A 17,918-nucleotide genomic window follows, 5' to 3' on the forward strand; every position below is an offset into this window, starting at 1 on the left:
AATAGTACAATGGGTCAATGGTATGATATAACCTTTTCCAGAGGGTTTGGCTGGAGAGTCTTGCCCGCATGCTCGGGGTTCAGCTGACCGCCATATTTGGGGTCGGGAAGGAATTTTCCTCCAGGGAAGATTGGCAATGGCCCTGGAGGTTTTTCGCCTTCCTCCGAAGCATGGGGCAGGGGTCGCTTGCTAAGGAGTGGGTGGATCGGCTTATGTGGCCTGCATCTTGCAGGAGGTCAGACTAGATGATCATAATGGTCCCTTCTGATCTTGAATTCTATGATTCTATGATTCTATGATAAGAACACACACAATTTTGGGGAAAAAAAGATGATCTAATTTACTATAGATACATTTTTGTTAAGGAAACAAAATCACAGAACATTAATTTTACCCATTAGCTAACAAATCAAGCCACAAAGCTCCTCCCCGTCAGAGCACAATTAATGACTCAAAGTTTGCTTAACCTTTGAACCTCGAACTTTTATGAAGCAACACATGTTGAAAATCAAACTAAAAGTTGAGCAAGTTGTATGAAACACAAGCATGAAATATAAGCATATTCTCTGTGTCATTACATGACTTCAGGAGGGCATTAAGTTCCTTTCTGGAAGGAGATATTTAATTAATCCCTGGCCTCAAGTCTTAACTATTCAACCTTTTTCTTTTTTTCCTAGTTCATTAGAGATGATTCGTCACAATCCATTTGTAGGTCTGCTGAACTCTGCTATGGAAACATTTATCTCATCATACTGTCAGGAAACGTAAAAAATAACGAAATTTTTTAGAGTTATATGACACCTCCAGTAATGTCTAAAGGTGAAATAAGTGAAAGTGAAATAAGCACCTGAAATTATCAAGTCTTTTTTCCCCAGTGGAAATAAAAGATGATGAACTACTGTAAAAATAAGGAAGGAATGTGACACCTTCAAACTGGATTTGAACGTTAATCTGAAATAGAGGGGTCAGCTTTAGTATGCCATACAAGTTCCACTGTCTTGATCCCTCTTCTAGAAAGGCCAATTAGTTGCCTCATTCTGGAGAAATTTATTTAGTGCATTTGTTTAGCTATAATATGTAACATATGTACATTTCTAATATGTAACCATGTGCTGAAATTAAAATTTTGGGATGTGTCATAGCAAACTGTGACTCAAGTAATCTGAATATGGGTTTAGAGAGTAACTGCAAGTCTTGTAACACCAAGCAGTTATGATTAGCAGTAAAGACAATACATCCCATTGTCATAATTAATTTTAAGTGTATTTGTTAATTAAGGTCTAATTACCAAGAAGTTATTCTAATCAGAATGCAAGATACAAACAGTTCATCCTATTTAATGGCACAGTGCTTATGTTATGTATCACATTACACTGATCGCTCACTCAATACCTCAGTGACCTCCCTAGAAGGTTACAATCCTTAGAAACGATGGTACTGTCAACCTCAAGCATGAAACTTATGGAAGCAATAGGAGGAGCTGTGATGGCAGCTGTCCCAAGCCTATGGAACTCTTCTCTGAAAGTGGTGAGATTTGTGGTCATCACTTGTGCAACTAAGCTTTCCCACAGCCCCATCATTGAAATAATCAGTTTAATATGGAAAAAAAGACGACTACTATATATCAATATCTAATCCTTGCTGCCTCAGAGGGAGGAGAAAACAAAAATGTACCAAATGTAAACCTTTATGCTGTAGTAATGATTTGTTAGGAACACAGCTGGTATGGTAAGAAGTATGATATAAATGCATAAACACACAAGATTAAATGTACAGCATTACCTAGGTCAGGGAAAAGCCCTGAATAACTAGTGAGGAGTAGCTATTGCTCAAGAGCTATTCTGCACTAGCTCCATGGGTGGAAACTCTTATTCCACACTAAGAGCACCTTTGGATTCACCTAAACTACATACTTTCAAAGTTAGGAGTTAGTGTGAAGTAACTATTGCACCATGAGTCCACACCATAGCTGTTATGCACTAACTTCTCTGTGAATTCCCCATGTAGACAGGCCCTTAGACTGCAGACAATATATTTTGTGTGTGCAAACTGTTGATATGTTATATTTACAGTATCAAACAAGTGTTCTAATTTGGCAAAAGTTCAATTTTTTGTATAACTGAGAAAAAATAATTACCATTAAAAACTGCTAAATGGTTTTGTACGTACTTTGAATAGTCAAAAAGTCTGCTGTCCCAAAGATTATGAGTTCCTCTAGGACCGGAATGGAAAAAGCAGGAATCTGTACCATCAAATTTGTTCAGACCATCCTCAGAGTTATTTGATGCATGGCTGTGTACAACATCCAATAGAACAGTAATTCCTAATGAGTGGGCAATGTCAATCAATTCCTTCAGATCATCTGGGGTTCCATAACGGCTGCAAACAGGAAAATACAATGCATTAGGCAGAGGTAACCTCATTTTTTTTTTAAAAAGGCTGAATACGGTTTATGCAGAAAACTATACATTCATAGAGTTAATAGATAAAAGCTTAAGTAATTTACTAGGGAAACTCCCATGTAGTGGGAATGAATGATCTTCAGATAGTCACAATTTCCGCCTGTTGGAGTAGCAATTGTGCAATACAAACTGACAATAAAGACATTTAAACAAAGTAGTACACTATATGCTGACTAAATTATAAGTCATAATTTAGGCATGTTCAAAGTTTTAAAAAAACAGAGTTGCCCCCAAATTTGAGCTTTTTCCCTCCATTCACTTCAGGGGGGAAAAAAAGGCTTGGATAACCCTGGTTAATGAAAAGTATTCCAACTTTTATAGTCTTACTTTTAAGCAGTTTAGCACACTTTGAACCCGTATTTTTCATATTTAATGTAAACTATTTTCTTGTTTAGGATACAAACTTCACAAATTTCTATATGATTAGAATTAAATAAATAATCCATGATGTGGAAACTACTATGGATTCAAATGAGTAGGAAATAATGAAAACAACACACCCGCCCAAAATTTGCCACCTGTTGCAAGTTGGTATCCGACTTTTATTTATTTGGTGCCATTATTACAGTTCAATTAATTTTTTTAAAATCATCAAAGGCTGTCAATATACAATGTGCATTTTGTTCAGCTAATTAAAACCAATTAAAGCTTCCTAAGTTTTTTCAGTTTGTCCCTTTTCTTCTTGATGAAGCTTAAACATAACATTCAAATTTACTTTCTTGAACAATTTATCTTTAACCATCACCTATTTCTGCAAACTGATGGACCTTAAAGCCATCTAAATACAGTCTGCTATGAGTATGAAATAAATTATTTTTATATGATAAACAACTTGTCATTTCATTAGATGACTACCCTTTTTGTAAAGCAAAACAATTAGGCAATACCTATTATGAACAAGCACCTTAAAGATGCTTTTATTTACCACAAAAACACATGCTGGACATCATTTGTGCTCATTCTCAATTTTGCACAACAGTCTATCGATATAAAAAATACACAGCTGTGGTCCTAAAGTGCAGAATCTGGGATCAAAATGCTTTGCCAATTAAAATTTCTAATGATTATACTTTCTATTATACTGTACACTATATTAAAATGTTATATATAACTGACAATTCTAGACAGCTGGTTTGATAATTATAGAAGCTGGTTTGATTTATTAGGAGGAAAAAAACCTCAATAGAAAGCAAGGTCTGGATGCCAGAATTCTTACAGTGTGCTATTTGCCTAAATTGTGCTATTTGCCTAAATTTAAATACTATTTCACCAGCCACAGAAAAAAAGTGAAAGGTGTGCATAAGTCCTTAGAAAACCTACCTTGATGCTGCAAAAAAACTTGTGATTTGATAACCAAAACTGGCATAGTAAGCATGTTCCATAATAGCCATCAGCTGAACACAATTGTATCCTGTTAAAAAAAATCCCACCGTTACATGTCTAAATAAATAATTTGATACACATATTTGATATACTTGAAAAGTTAATTATGTCTAAACTGCTTCTCTTTCCTTATTTTAGCTGGCTTTAAATCTCTAATGTCCAATTAATAATTAACCACAGACTCAGTCTTTCTTAAAAAGTAATGCCATTTTAACATTTCATACTTCTATGACCTTCCCATCAAAAACAGGAAGGTCAATTTATCAGATGATCTACATATGAACAGATATATTGAACCTATCAGTTTGAACAAGCAATAAATGATATGCAAATATAAACTTAATTTGACTTCAGAATATTAACAACACCAATCTGCATGTCCTGAACTTCAGCTGCACTTTTGATATTTACAGTGTTGTCATGAAAGCAAACTAAGAGTAACTGATTAATAGTGCTATATCTTGTGCTTTACCAAGATTTTTCTTAATATTTCAAACACATTTTATTTCTATCTTTAATCATTACATATTTTCTTTCCAAACTCATTTCCCTCAAGGAATCTTTCAAAAAGAACAAACATTAAAGCCGTATAATTCTGCTTTGAGCTTACTGAAGCAGCTAAGAACCAAGAAAAACTTTTTTTTGGTCCTTTATTCAACTCCAAAGTGTTTCACTATGATATTAAATGAAGAAAATCTAAAGGGAAAAATTATATTTTAATGATGAAACTGTCGTACTTAAAACAAATCTCTGCTAAGCTAACTCTAATATCAGCAAATAAATGCCCTATCAGCAAGCAATAACCTTCAGGTCTATTTGAAAAGTCTGTTGAGACCACAGCTTCTCTTTATTATTAATTTTAACTCAAATCCTCAGCATATCATTTAGCCAATGCTTCAGCCTAACTTTATCCTGTTTATTTAATTTATCTGTGATGTCACTTTTGCCCTCAAAATCATTATAGTTACTATAAAAAAATGGGCTGGCATTAACTTAGCAATTTGTCTGAGGTATATAGCCATTTTATAATTGAGGATTGTTGCATGGTTACCCACAGCATTTTTGTAAATAAAGAGTACAAACTATGTCAAATGACTATTGTTTTATTTGCTTACTATTTATCTTGTTGTTTGCCATGTATATATTTCTTCACACTTTTAATATTTCAGCATTCTGACAAAGAAAGAGTGCCCCTTAAGAGAATTATTAAAAATAACAAATCCTTAAGTAGGTCTGGCTGCAAACAGGTAGATAAAATTTAAATCAGGCATACCCGTAAATGACTGATATTGTGCATACATTTATATTATTGTTATTTTGAAGTCTGAAACCATTTTACATTGTATCCATGACATTCCTCCTCCCCCTAAGGAAAAATCTATAGGCAGGGTTGCATGCTTTCAGACTTCCATTGAGAACATTAGCCTCCTAGAAAGCAAGAAATTAGTTTACAAGAGAAAAACAACATCACCACAAGATTAAGTGTTACATTTGTATTTTTAGCTGGTTATGGATGGGGGTCCCCAAATACAGAAACTCTCACTCTGGCAGTCAGCTTAACTTTAGTGACAGGTTTCAGAGTAGCAGCCATGTTAGTTTGTATCAGCAAAAAGAACAAAGAGTACTTGTGGCACCTTAGAGACTAACAAATTTGTTTATGTTCAAATAAATTTGTTAGTCTCTAAGGTACCACAAGTACTCCTTGTTCTCTTAACTTTGACAAAAATGCCTTTCATCATTCGCTAAACACTGACTTTAATATGAATCATTATATTTTATTTATGGTTGGCTTGGTTAATATGTGGATGAGCGCTGTGTGTATCTAGTGTTTGACTTCATATCTGGTTTTACTAGGTGCCATTAATATGCCAACATTTGCCATAGATACCAAACAAAGTTAGCATAGTTATTTCCAGTTCCAAACACAGCAAGGCATCTCATCATTGTACGGTAACAGCTAGCAAGTGCTCATGTAATCTTTTGTGTGTCAGAGTGCAACTCTTAAAGCACAAAATAGGAGGCTCTTTTGTTGTTGTTGTTGTTGAGATAATCATTCCAACAATTTCATCTACAGTCTATACAGTTACAATAATACACCACAATTCTTTCCTAAACAGAACTGCTCATGTTAATTGCTGTGTAATACTAGAAGAGAAAGTTACTCACCTTGCAGTAACTGAGGTTCTTCGAGATGTGTGTCCCTGTGGGTGCTCCACTGTAGGTGCTATTGATCAGAGATCTTCGGTAGCAGTGCCTGGTTGGGACACACGCTCAGCTGGTGTCTCGCGGTCTCGTTAGAATCTGCCTGAGCGCGCGCATCCCACACCCCGCTCAGTTCCTTCTCTACAGTGGAGAAATCATAGTAGTACTCCAAAGTAGAGGGGAAGAGGGCGGGGAGTGGAGCACCCACTTTCTCTTCTTCTTCGAGTGCTGTCCCTGTGGTGCTCAACTCTAGGTGAATGTGGAGCAGTACCCACTATGGTTGGTGGGACTTTGGAGATGCGGCAGTGAGTGAGTACTGTATGACTAATATGGTGTCTGCCATGGTATCCCGCGTGATAGCCTAATGTTTGGCAAACGTGTGTTCAGATGACCATGTAGCCACTTTACAGATGTCAGGAATGGGTACGTTACGTAGGAAGGCAACGGATGTCAACATGGCTCGAGTGGCATCAGTTCTAATGCCTTTGGGTGGTTGAATATTTTGGATGTGATAGCAGGATCTGATGCAGTCAGAGATCCACTTGGACAGGCGTTGCCTAGAGATAGCCGTACCTTTCGATATTTTGGTGATGGAGACAAAATGTCGCGGGGACTTACAAAATGGTTTAGTCCTGTCTAAATAAAAGGTGATTGCTCGCCTGACGTTTAGAGTATGCAGAGTTGCCTCGTGTGGAGTCTTGTGAGGTTTGGGATAGAAAGCAAGTAAGTACATCAGTTGGTTAAGGTGGAAGGCGGACGCCACCTTAGGGAGAAACTTAGGATGTGGTCTCAGGGTGACTTTGTCTTTGGAGAAGATTGGGTAGGGAAGACAGGCCATCAGGGTGCTTATTTCTCCTACTCTCCTTGCTGACGTTATTGCAGCTAAGAAAGCTACCTTAATGGACATATGAAGAAGACAGAAGGTAGCCAACGGTGAATGAGGTTAAGATTCCATATATTTATATCCGTTGGATAAATTTCCGGGTAGACATTTTGTGAGAAATTGTTTTATGATGGGGTGGGTAAAGAGTGAGTAGCCTTCTAACAAATCAGGGTGGTGGTAAGTGCAGCCAGGTGTACTGTGATGGAGGTGAGCGACAGTCCATCCTGTTTCAATTTTAGAAGGTAGTCTAGGATGTTAGGGAGGATTACTGTAGGGGATGTTAAGTGATGATGTGAGCACCACAAGGAGAAATGTTTCCACTTCTGCAGGTAAGTTTTATGAGTGGAGTCTTTTCTACTGTGCAGGAGGATGTATCGATCTTGCTCGGAACAAGCTAGTTCTTGGGTTTGGAACCATGAAGAAACCACACTGACAAGTTGAGCTTCTGGAGCTGAGGGTGAAGAACCTGTCCTTTGTTCTGGGAAAGCAGATCTGATCTGCTGGGGACAGTCCATGGATGACGGGAGGACATGTGGAGTAGGTATGGATACCACATCTGTCTCGGCCAAGCCAGGTCAATAAGAATGACTCGGGCCTTGTTGTCTCTGATCTTGTGAAGAACCCTGTGTAGCAGAGGGACTGGTGGGAAGGCATACAGGAGAGAGTTGTTCCATGGGATGAGGAACGTAACTCCTAGGGATGCAGTCCCGAGTCATGCTCTGGCACAAAACAGACAACATTTGCGATTCTGGGTTCTGGCAAAGACGTCTATTGACAGGGTGCCCCAGAAGGAGAAGAGCTGTTGAAGTATTGCGGAGTGGAGTTCCCATTCATGTTCTGTCAAGAAGTGCCTGCTGAGGGCATCGGCAGTAGTGTTACGACAGCCAGGTAGGTATGAAGCAATGATTTGTATGTGATGATGTATGCACCAATTCCAGAGCCGGATGGCTTCCATGCATGGGGAATGTGATCGGGCTCCCCCCCGTCTGTTGATGTAGGACATATATGCTATGTTGTCTGTTAGGACCCAAATAGATTTGTTCTTTATGAGGGGAAGAAAGTGAAGGCACGCGCGTCTCACTGCTCTGAACTCTAAGAGATTTACGTGTAGGTGCGTCTCTGATGTGGACCAGTGGCCTTGTGCCCTGTGTCCTCCTAGATGCGCTCCCCAACCAATTAGGAAAGTGTCCATGGTGAGTATGAGCATTGGGGATCAGCATCCTTAGCGGGAACATAGTATTTATGTTCAGCCTTTTTGGAAGTTGGTAAGAGAGAGGTTGGTGTCTGCCAGAGAGTGTCAGCTGGTTTCAGGAGTGCATCATTTATGGGGAGATCCTTGTGGGCACACAGGGTTGGAGGATTTTGAGAGGTCTGCGTTGTGTCTCCTGAGCATCTTCTAAGGGGATATCTTGGCTGAGTGCCACCCTCTTGAAAAGTTCTTGAAATTGTTTACAGTCATCCACATTCAGTGGAAGCGGAGGGAAGAGGGCTCCGTCTGGAGTTGATAGAGAGTTAGGGGTCAGTGAGTCATGATATGGTCCGTAGCTCACATTCTCGGGGGGGAGGGGTTCAGGCGCTCTAGAAATGGACAGAGCTGGAGATCGAGGCACAGAAGGAGGTAGAGGTTTGGTGGAAGGGGCTTGAGGGTGAGTGGCAGTAGGAGGTGGCCAAAGGTACCACTGAGGCCAAGGCATAGGGTAGGAGACTCCAGGGGCTGCCCATGGGGGGCGAAGTAGGGAAACTGAGGCTGGTGGTTGTGAGCCATGACCTGAGGTGGAAAAGGTTCTGGTGGAGGAGGAGGAGACAGGTGGGGAGAACTCTACCTGCTGCTGCATAACAGGTTCGCTGTCAGTAAAGATAGCAGGTGGGAAGAGCAGCTGTTCAAAAAGTGAGCCCTGTGTAACCAGGAGCAGGGAATTAGGCTCAGGTGCCACTGAGAAGTCACACTGAATGAGAAACACTTGCTCCTGCTCTCTGAGCTGCGCTGAGCATGATCTGCACTCAGGCGCATTACTGAGTCTGAGTTTTTCCAGTGCCGTGGGTCGCTTGGAGGTGCCCTGAAGCAGGCAGGCTCGGTGCTGATGTTCTTTTTGGCACCCGGGCAGAGTGCACGGTCGGCACCACATCTGTTTTCGGTGCCGAGTGGACCGGTGCCGAGGAGACCTTCCCGGTATGGGAGATCGGGTCCCTGTCTCTGTGCTCCGTGGGAACCGCAGCTGAGGCACTGTGACAGCCTGAGGCATCTGCCTTCTGCACTGTCAACAGAGACTAAGGATCTAGTGGGAGACCCTTTACCCTTGTTAAAGTCTCTCCTTGGAGAGTGTTGCGCTTCTTGCCTCTGCTCCTGAGAGGGTGAAGCCATGCTCCCAATTGGTTCAGATCTGGCCGGGGAGCATGAGGGAAAGGGTTTCACCTTCCCAGTCTCCGAAGGCAGCTGTAGAGAGTTTCCATTAATAGCATTTAAGCCGCAGGTCCCTGTCGCGACAGGCCCTGGTCTTGAGGCTCATACAGTGGAGGCACTTTGCGGAGACGTGTGTTTCGCCAAGGTACTTCACACAGCGTGAGTGCCCATCAGACCTTGTCATGGAGTCCTGAAGGGAAACACACTTCATAAATCCTGAAGCCCCTGGTGTTATGAATTAGAAATGGCAGGGGAGAGTGTCTCAGCGGGAGACAAGCCTGAGGCAAAAGAGGGTTTTATTTTATTTATTTATTTATTTATTAAACTAAGTAACTAAATGATGTAACTATTCTAAAGGAAGGGAAACAACTGGGGTGTTACTAACAACTATTCCTATGTTCTTTGCAACTGTTTCCTAGAGTGACCAGGGAAGAGAATCAGCACTGCCCCGAGTACTGTCTTATAATAATAAAATAATAAATAATAATAATAATAATAATATATGGAGATATATCTATCTCATAGAACTGGAAGAGACCTTGAAAGGTCATCAAGTCCAGCCCCTTGCCTTTACTAGCATGACCAAGTACTGATTTTGCCCCAGATGCCTAAGTGGCCCCCTCAAGGATTGAACTCACAACCCTGGGTTTAGCAGGCCAATGCTCAAACCACTAAGAAGGAACTGAGGGGGGGCGCGAGACGCGTGCACTCAGGCAGATTCCAACGAGACCACGAGACACCAGCTGGGCATGTGCGTCTTGATCAGGTACTGCTACGGAAGATCTCCAATCAACAGCACATTGTCACCTAGAGTGGAGCACCCACAGGGACAGCACTCGAAGAAGAACATTCAAATTATCACTTTAAAATTGTCATACTCCACATGGTAAACTTAAAACTAAATACAATATTTTTTTCTATATACATATATAGAAAAATAAAATGTAGCTGGTACATTACAAATAACTGAAAACAGATTATTTAAATCTCACACTCAACCCCTCCCCCCCACAATACTCAATTATCTTTTTCAATAAGAGCAGAGACGTTTTGCAAATTTCTCTGCACACTCATTGTACCAAGAAGCATGTTACTTACCAAGATCCTTTATTTTAGGTAGTATGTTGTATGTAAAGTTTTTATAAGAAGCAACTTTCCCTTCTGGGGAAGCAATTCCCACGTGAGATTCATAAATTCTTAAGCTTTTTGGTTTCTTTGGTTGAGGATGTTTGCGCTATTGAATAGAAAATAGTTGGCATTAAAGCACAGCACTGAGAATGTCAATCTTGTTATAGAAACACACTGTTTACACAAGAGAAAAAAGAACCAGTATATTAATTTTTAAAATCAGGTAGAAGAATTGTTATGCAACATATTCCCTCTAGATTAATGCAATTAAAACTGTAAATACCAAAAAAAAAAAAAATACTCCAATATTGAGATTGAAAAAAAAAAATCAAAGAAATTGATCACTCTTTACTTGACATCCTCACGATCAGTACTTCAATGACTTCATTGTGCCAATGTCTTGAAGTGCTGATTTTGTGTGAAAGTGACTTTAAAACAGCAGAAAGAAAACAGGTCTGCTGATTGTATTCTTAGTCAGGTCTGCTCAACTTAATGGAAAAAAAGATTTATTTATTTATTTATTTTTAGGAAAGCACATTCTTGTGGTTAGTGCAGGACATAAAAATTCCTTTGTCGATGCCAGGTAGAAATATTCCCCAGCTGAGTGGAATTAAGTTTTACAGAATAGAAGCATTAATTAAGTACAGTTCTAAAGACCACCTTTCAAATGTGACAACTAGAGTTGGTTAAAAAGCCTCTGGAAAAATAAATCAAGTAAGGAGTTTGTATTCCAAGTTGATTTTTTTCCCAGGAAATTTATTGGAATTAAATTCTAAACTTGGAAAAAAAATTCATTCTCTCTCCTGCCATGCCTTCCTTTCATTCTATTGCATTCAGTGTCAAAAAGAACTCTTGTCCAAGGTTTTCACTATCACCAGCACCCACACAAATACACACTTTTACCCATAATAGCTTTTCAAAATTTCTCCAAATTTGGAAAAGGTTACAGGGTGGAAAAGTCACTGCATTTCATTTTCCTTTTGCCAGCTGAACTTTTCAAATTTGGAAAAAGTTTTGAAATAATGTGGAGAAAGAGGGATGAAAAAAGCCCAAACAAATATTTTACTGCACTCAGTGGCCAAAAAAAAAAAAAAGGGAGAGGAGGGAATAAAGAGGGGAAAGACTGTGCTTTATGCATAGATACATGGATTTCAACTTCTCTGCATACAACATAGGTAAAGTCTGGCATATTGTGAGACATGGGTGCAGAAGGCCATGTGACCAAAGAAGGATGTATATGCAGAGTGAGCCTGCAGATGACCAATGAGTCCTACTATTGTCTGGCACCTCTCCTATAGTAGTTAAGCTCTTGCTGACCTCAGATCTAATATTGCTCCTATATATTCTGTAGTTTGGGTTACCAAAATGAGGATTTCTCCCTGTTCATTTGGAGACCCTATATGGTAAAGAGCGGTAAGACAACGTGACTTGATCACCTGCTGGGAAAATTTTACCCAGATCAGCCAGTTGTCCAATTCTGACTATACCAGACTGTAATGTGTTCTTAAGTGGGCTGATCCTGCTACACTCTTGCTGAATATGTGTTGGTGCCATGCAAAGACTAAAGGACAGGACCATGTATTGGTAGAAAGTCTGTCACTATGAAACTGAAGTATTCTTTCTGTGATGGGTATATGGATAGATGGAAAGAAGCATCCCAAAGCTGAGAACCACAAATCCATCTTGAGTATTTAATGAGGGGATAATTGAGGCCAGGGTTAGCATCCTGAACTTGTAGTTATGGATGAATCTTCTGTGATATCAAAGTCTATAATCAGATGCCAATCTCCATTCTTTGGGAAGAAAAAGTAATGAGAGTTGCAAGTTGCAAAAGGGTATCTAATTCTTGATTTAACAGTATCTTGTAAGAGGGGTCCCTGGAAAGGAAAAGGGAAGAAGGGTGGGGCTAGTAAGGGCCTGGAATTGGATAAAATACCCCTTTTTAAAATAGTTTCCAGGACTCAGTGGTCTGAGGTGATTTGATTCCAGGATTCCCCAATAACTTAAAACAAAAGTGGCACTAAGTGTGTGTGCATATGTGGGGGATGGAGAAATGAAACTCCTGAAATGGTTCTGATTAGCTCTTGATGATCAAATCAAACTTGTTGCTGTGAAGTAGCATGCACCAAGGATGCAGTGGGAGAGGGCTTCCTGCAGGGGAGACTTTGTTCCTTCCATTGTCATTCCAACATTATCTGTGGGTGACAGTACTAAGGTGCAGATAGCCTCAGCCTGATGATGCTTTGGGATGTGGTCTGCTTCCTCCTTGGTGCTGGCAAGAATATTGCTCAATGAGCGGCTCTCAAATCCTTTAAGGCCTTCAACTGTTTGCACACTGATAGATCACAATCTTCAAATTATTATTTTTATTCCTATAGCACCTATGGGAGGTACTCTGTTGATTTCGGACTCCCTGGGTATTCCACAAGAGTGGAGCCCTGAAGCCCTATGATGAAGCAGCCCATTGTTACGTTTGGGCTATTATATGGAGATATACCTCTCTCAAAGAACTGGAAGAGACCTTGAAAATTCATTGAGTCCAGTCCCCTGCCTTCACAGCAGGACCAAATACAGTCAGATTTTTGCCCCAGATCCCTAAATGGCCCCCTCAAGAATTGAACTCACAACCCTGGGTTTAGCAGGGCAATGCTCAAGCCAGAGCTATCCCTCCCCCTTAAAGGCTATTAACTGTCCTTTGAGCACTACAGATTTTAGCTCCTCTCTGTGTTCCTATGGGAGCTTTTACATGAATTGTGAAACCCTTTTCCCAGGTGAGATAGTTGTATTTTAACAGAAGAGCTTGATAATTTGAAATGCACATCTGGAGACTCTCTGGGGAATAGATTTTTCTGCCAAAAAAGTCAAGTTTGTAGGGTCCTTCTCCACATGTGTAATATTTGGAGACCATCACTGTTTGGATCTTTCATTCATCGCTGTCACCACCAGCCTATTGAGACTCAGTAGATGCAGAAACATTACAAATTTCTTTGAGGGAACTTCATAACATGTATCAGCTTACTTAGAAGTGGGTGCCACAGATGCTGGTATCTGCCACAATTTCTGAGCTGGTTCCAGTAACTCCTCATTGACAGACGTGGCAAGCCTACCATGCATGGAGGAGGGCAGAAGATCTAGTCATTTGTGGGATTTTTCTTGCACTATTTCCACACGAATTTCAAAGGTGTCTCCCATGCAGCATAAGAAGTCTCAGAAGATCCTAAAATCATCCAGCTGAGTAGGAGTAGAAGGGATGATTGATTGAAAACAAAGATATTGCTGCTGGAAATAATTGATACTCCCTTTCCTACATGTGTTCTTCTGACTAAGTTCACACTTTACCATAGCAAAGTGAAAACTGACCAGTCATTTTAGTTTTCACTACAGCTATTCAGAACCCTGCAGACAGCAGAGATACTGAAAAGAATTAGATTCATTTGACTCTGCTGCTGAATACTGGATAAGAAGAGAGGATGGGGGAGAAATATAATATCCAACACTCTTCAGCACTTAAGTGGCTCAGGGAAGAGAAACTGAAGACAACACTGGAAAAAAACCACTGATCAAGTATGAGAATAATATCTTGAGTGAAATCAAGATAGCAAAAAACGAAAGCAGAAAAACAAAAATATTACATTACACTTAAAAGAAAAAAAATACTAAAAAGAGCAAGTTGATCAGCCAAACAGTATTCAATGAGCAGTACACTCCCACATATTCCTTTAAACTGCAGGCGACACGTCCATGCGGGCATGGCAGCACTTTTTTTTTTTTTTTTTTTTAACTATGGCTTTAGGGCTCAGTCTGTGCAGACCAGTAGATTTCAAGTATCTTCCCCCCTCCCCCCGAAAACGATAAGTGCATTAAAATAGGCACTTATAATGGAAGTGTCTTCTCAGGCTTTTCAACAGGGGTAGGCAATCTATGGCACGTGTGCCGAAGGTGGCACACGAGCTGATTTTCAGTGGCACTCACACTGCCCGGGTCCTGGCCACTGGTCTGGGGGGCTCTGCATTTTAATTTAATGTTAAATGAAACTTCTTAAACATTTTAAAAACCTTATTTACTTTACATACAACAATAGCTTAGTTATATATTATAGACTTGTAGAAAGACATTTTAACATTTTTAGAAGGTATGACTGGCACGCGAAACCTTAAATCAGAGTGAATAAATGAAGACTCGGCACACCACTTCTGAAAGGTTGCTGACTCCTGCTTTACTATAATATTGATACACCATATGCAAAGTAACTCACGTTATAATTAGAACGCACCACTCCCCGCTTCCCCCTCCCAAAAAAAGAACTGTGGCATGACAGAAATCACATCATAAAACATGTCTTGCATGCACTTTTAAAAGCTTTTGAAATATAAAATAAAGCTTACTAGATATGGCAGTGGTGGGTCCCAGTGTATCCAATCATAATTCACATTGGTACCTACGCGTGCTACATATTTTGCCCAAGGTGAAATACGGTAGAGAATCTCTCCATTTTTACTACGGATCACCACCTAGAAAATAAAATGAAGACATAAGAGATCACTATAATTTCATATGTACACAAGCACCCTTACAGAAACCAAAGTCTGTTCTCATGACCGGAGCTTCAGAGGAGAAAAGGTTCTCATGTTAACTCATACAGATAACAGTGTTAACAAAAAGTAGACAGTTTTTTTTATAAACTAGAAGCCAACTGTGGCAATCTATAGTACTCGTTTTTTTTAACATAATATAAAAATGCAGCTTTTTACTAAGACAGGGCTTCCCAATCATCACTTGCAAAGATGGGTTAAGCACAGCAGATGGAACTGAAAAATAAACATATATAGTGAGAAACCCTGTATTAGAAGATTAAATAATACAAAAAATGAAACTAGCGGGTTGCACAGTTTGAGCTCTCTCTGTTTCACCTCCCTATTCCCGCTATTTCTGGGGCTCCTTGTAGCCCTCTTCTCCCCCATCTTTCATGCCAGGAGCTATGTACCCTCCATACTCTACTCCACACCTACCCACCCAAGGAAGGGACTACATGTGGGCCCCCATTCTTCCATTTTCAGACAAACAGAAAAACAGGAATACCAATGCCATTAAAAATACTGATAAGCAATAAAAATCCATCAGCTAATTTTTTGGATATTACAATCATAAATTCCTGTTTAATAATGATTCCTAGCTCTTATATAGCTCTTCTATAGTTTAGAAGAAAGTTGGAGTGATATTATATAGATCAGAGTTGCTTATGAACAGCACAAGCCCATGGCAATGTCCCTACCACAGACAGGGTAAAAGGAAAAGAAAACCTATTTGGGGACCAAATCTGTCACAGGAAGAGGGCAGAAGAACACTGTTGCCCTTCACTCCACATCTTGCACAAACAGTGGGGACTCCCTGGCTTTCCCATACATTTGGTGATAAGGAGAGGTGGAGGGGAAGCAATGACAGTGCCCATCCTACAGCATCATGCCTAGGATAACACACAAGTTAAGGTTGTCAAGAGTAATTTGTGTGAACTACTTTACATTCTGGACCTTTAAAACCTTCCCTAAAGAGACAGAGATGTAGGATTTAAGCAAGGCATTAGCAGGAAAGTAATAGGAGCTCCTGAAAGAGTAATGCTGCAATTGGGCGGCTATGGAAACAGTACTGTAGAGTACTGTTTCGAGGCCTCGGAGGATGCCTCGAAACATGTGATTTTCCAACCAAGAGGTAGATATCTATGAAGTAGGAAAACCACACCCTTTCCTCTACTACTTGAAATTGCAGGAGCTCGGTGGCCTGAAAGTCAACATTTTCCAGCTTTTGTATCTTACACATGCATTTATTTACTTACATGTGCATTTTGCTTGCAATTAAGTAATTTACTCCCACATCTTTCCAGGATTCTGGCTGGGACCCATCTTGACAATGGTTGACAAGGGAGGTTAAGACCTTTCAATGGAGTAAAAGAGTGATAACTCATATGTTTAACTTTTTCAAGGCTGACCAGGTTGGCATCCAGTCCAAGACTATACTGTGGTTATATCCTGATCTATAGTGGTGTCCTTCTTAGGCCCTCAGGAGCTATCTGCCTAGCAACCATAGCCCTGTTCCTGTACAGCGATACAGGTTATTGAGCGGGTTCCATTTCATCACCATATTAAAAAGTGGGGGGGGGGTAATAGAAACACTGACTGGGCTCTCAGTTGGTCACCAGGGATTAGGTTGAGCTCCTAAAATTAAATAGGATTGCAGCTCCCAGATTCTTGCCACCTGTCTGTTGCTGCTGCTGCTGCGGGTGTGCCATAGTGCCTTCAAGGCCATTAGGGCATGAAAGAGTAGCAAAGTGAGTAAATGGAAATGTTTTAATATTAGTTGAGGCTAACAAAGGATAGGTGATGAGGTATGGGAGGATCATTTTAAGGGTGTCCACACTTGTTCAGAGGCATAGTGCAATTCTGTGAAACAGGCCAGATAATTTGAAAACAGACATTTAGCTGAGGATGGAACAGACTATGGTGACACAGGACTTTCCAGACTGGAGTAGTGGTTGAACAGCAGAGCCACTACCAGATGCTTCAGAGGAAGGAGAAAGAAGTTCTATAGCACACAGTGATAGAGTAGCCTGGCCAAAAGAAAATTTCCTCACCACCCCTGCAGTTGTTGGTTGACTTGTATACCCTGAAGCAGGCCCTGTGAAAAACAGATATTTAATCCTAATCAATGTAACTCTGGATGTTCTCATTATCCATATAAATCTCCTATTTTTAATCCCAATAAATTTGTCTTGTGACAATACATGTTGTTCAGATTAGCTAAGATCAGTGTGCGTGTGTGTGTGTGGGGGGGGAAGTATTCTAGTTTCAAATGTGTTGCCTTCCTGTTTCACTGAGTGTCTTCACTGGTTGTTTTTGTATTACAAGAAAAGGCAAATGAAGCACCTCACTTACATTTCCCATACCATTCTTTGTCTGTCTGGTTGTTTTTTTTTTTTTTTAATAGCGCCTTTAGTTAGAGAGGAGGTGAAAGATGGCCAACTTTTTTTAATCTCTTCACACAAAAGTCTTTGTATGCATATAATAATATTTATGTCTTTTTTAAACATGAGTTGACCAAAAATGAATATGGTATGGCCTCAATCTGGGATACTATTGTTTTATAATAGTATGTAATATACTATGTTGTATGACAAAAACTGGAATTGAAAATAATCATAAAAAAATTATAATCAATCAGACTAACCTACTAGTCTTTTTTTTGTTTCTTTGCCACATTGTACATTGAGCAGAGGTTTCAATGAGCTGTCCACAATAATGTCCAGTTTGAGTGATTACAGAACCCAACAACATATGAGCAATTCAAATTATCCCTTCCATAGTTCTTTACTTTGAGTTTGTCATTAATGAGCTTCTTCTCCAATATAATGTACTGGGGCTTTCAAAAGACATCCAGTGGCATAATTTTCCTTTACCACAGCCACACA

General features: G+C 39.9%; 1 protein-coding gene across 2 annotated transcripts in view; it reads right to left on the reverse strand.

Moving 5' to 3' along the window:
* The window catches only part of GBE1 (1,4-alpha-glucan branching enzyme 1), a 298,040-nt gene that overhangs the window by 136,121 nt on the left and 144,001 nt on the right, over positions 1-17,918 (reverse strand). For both annotated transcript variants that reach the window (XM_039535439.1, XM_039535447.1), the window contains exons 4-7: positions 14,845-14,970; positions 10,430-10,565; positions 3,783-3,873; positions 2,170-2,379 (exon numbers count right to left, since the gene is read on the reverse strand). In XM_039535439.1, the coding sequence (XP_039391373.1) occupies positions 2,170-2,379; positions 3,783-3,873; positions 10,430-10,565; positions 14,845-14,970 (563 nt within the window). The remainder of the gene's footprint in view (positions 1-2,169; positions 2,380-3,782; positions 3,874-10,429; positions 10,566-14,844; positions 14,971-17,918) is intronic.

The sequence above is a fragment of the Mauremys reevesii genome, linkage group 1 (genome assembly GCF_016161935.1).
Source record: "Mauremys reevesii isolate NIE-2019 linkage group 1, ASM1616193v1, whole genome shotgun sequence".
Lineage (NCBI taxonomy): Eukaryota > Metazoa > Chordata > Testudines > Geoemydidae > Mauremys > Mauremys reevesii.